A 2,172-nucleotide genomic window follows, 5' to 3' on the forward strand; every position below is an offset into this window, starting at 1 on the left:
TAACCAATATAAATAAATATTTAGTTAAAAATACAATAATAAATGAAGTCGGAGTAATTTGAAACATATTTTTTACATAATTATATGAATTATATTTAAATAAATATTGTAATATACTAAAATTATTATACAAAAATACAAAATTACATTTTATTTAGATTTAAAATATATATTGTTTTATATATTTGGTAATATAATATAATTTCAATTCTTTAATCATATTATTAGAAAAGAAAAATGTTATAATTAACATATCGTAAAATATTGTAAAATGTATTTTTTCCCTCATTTGTCAATAACATTTTAATAAATAATATTATATGAATATAATAACCTGTTTTTACAAAATATGATGTTTATTAGTAATAGAAAAATATTGTTAAAACATGTTATTATGGTCGAAATAGACGGAACATTACATTACCTGTATCCTCTAAATTCTATATTCTATATATTCCATATTCTACGAGAGCACCATATTTACGAATATTAAGAAATATATTTTTTTACATTATTTTTGAGAGGGTAAATGAAAATTTTATATAATAACTATAATATACTAAATAATTAAATCATATATTTTTGATGTTTATTGATTTATTTGGATTATTTATTATTAATTATTATTTTCTCATTAAAAATAAAATTAAGATAAAAATTATATATATATTTTTAAGTTAAATACCCTTGTTTCTGTTGCAGAAATTATTACAGTTGTATATATTTTCTTAAGATTTTACTAAAAAATATTATGAAAAAAATTTAACATATAGTTGTAATATGTTTTATCATAAGAAGCATATTGTACTGTAGTTAATATATTTCCTACTTAAAATATTACAATATTAAAAAATTTATATCATGGAAAAAAATATTAGTATGTTCTTAGTTATTAATATTGCTGTGTTTAATTTTTTAATTCGGATATGCTATTTAAGCAATTATATGGTATGAATATTGAATTTAAACATGTTTATATTGTTTATATTATTCATATGTTAGCTATATTGTTTTTGTTAATAAAGTTTTTTATCTTATATTATTTATAAATTTAAATATTATGCATTTTCTTTGGTTTTTAGGGTACTTTTAACAAATCATTAGAAATGAAACACAATGTAGCTAGAAAATTAAGTTTAAAAACCTGTCGATTACTAGCTAAATGTATGCAGGATAAGGATTCAAATATTTTAGGTTTAAAAAATGGTATATCAAATAATGCTGGGAACGCAAAAAAAAATATATATTATAATGAAGAATGGGTTGAGACAAAAATAAAATATTCAAACACAGGTTCATCAAAGAATACGAAAGTGCATAAACAAGCTATGAAAAATAACTATAACATATTTGAAACAAAAAAATATTCTCAACTTGAAAAAAAAATATTTAAAGAATTGGATTATTTAGATTTTCTTAAAAACAACAGGACAATTAGTAATAAGGTCTATGAAAAAGTAGCACGTAAAAAATACAGATTGCGAATTTGTGTACCTATAATATTGCTAATTTTGTTATCAATATTGATCATACTAGATAGTTTTTTTTCATGTGGGCTTAAAAGTATGTTTATTAAGATAGTTACTTTGTGCCATGGACGTGGGTGGTATGGTCCTTTACATAATTATCTAAAATCTTCAAATTTCTCTTGGTTGTTCAAATCTGTAAAGGAAGTAATATATATGAAAGAGCAGAAAACTGTCGGAGGTGAACTTAGTGATGTAAAAGGATACGTTTACGCAGAGAGCTTTTTAGGTTATTTAGTATATATTATGCCATTAATAATATTAGGTGTCACAGTTATATTAGGAATTCTTTACTACCATAAAAAAGTTAAGAAATATCAAAAAATAAAGTTCAGGAAATGATAAAATTATTAAGTCACATTTCACTTTCTATAATGAAACATTTAATTTTAATTGATACTAGTAACATTTTTACTACTAAATAAATACGAGTACAATTATTTAATTTTTACGAATTCTAGTACTTATATCATTCCTTTTTGATATAAAACGATGAAAAAAAAATGTTCCTAGTTTTTTTTGGAGTTTGAATATTTTAGCAGTTTTCAATTTTTATTATAAACTATTATATAATATTGAAAAAAAATTACAGTTTCATATATACATTTTTGTATTTAAAAGGATTTTCATAAAATATATATGTATG

At 20.2% G+C, this 2,172-nt stretch overlaps 1 protein-coding gene across 1 annotated transcript; it reads left to right on the plus strand.

Annotated features, from left to right (window-relative positions):
- Positions 1 to 861: 861 nt before the first annotated feature.
- Positions 862 to 1,868, plus strand: MKS88_002175 (uncharacterized protein; the record flags this gene model as incomplete). The annotated part of the gene is made up of 2 exons (XM_067215164.1): positions 862 to 948; positions 1,083 to 1,868. 2 exons carry the CDS (start codon positions 862 to 864, stop codon positions 1,866 to 1,868), a joined length of 873 nt encoding a protein of 290 aa, XP_067074469.1.
- Positions 1,869 to 2,172: the final 304 nt, after the last annotated feature.

The sequence above is a fragment of the Plasmodium brasilianum genome, chromosome 7 (genome assembly GCF_023973825.1).
Source record: "Plasmodium brasilianum strain Bolivian I chromosome 7, whole genome shotgun sequence".
NCBI classification, from domain to species: domain Eukaryota; phylum Apicomplexa; class Aconoidasida; order Haemosporida; family Plasmodiidae; genus Plasmodium; species Plasmodium brasilianum.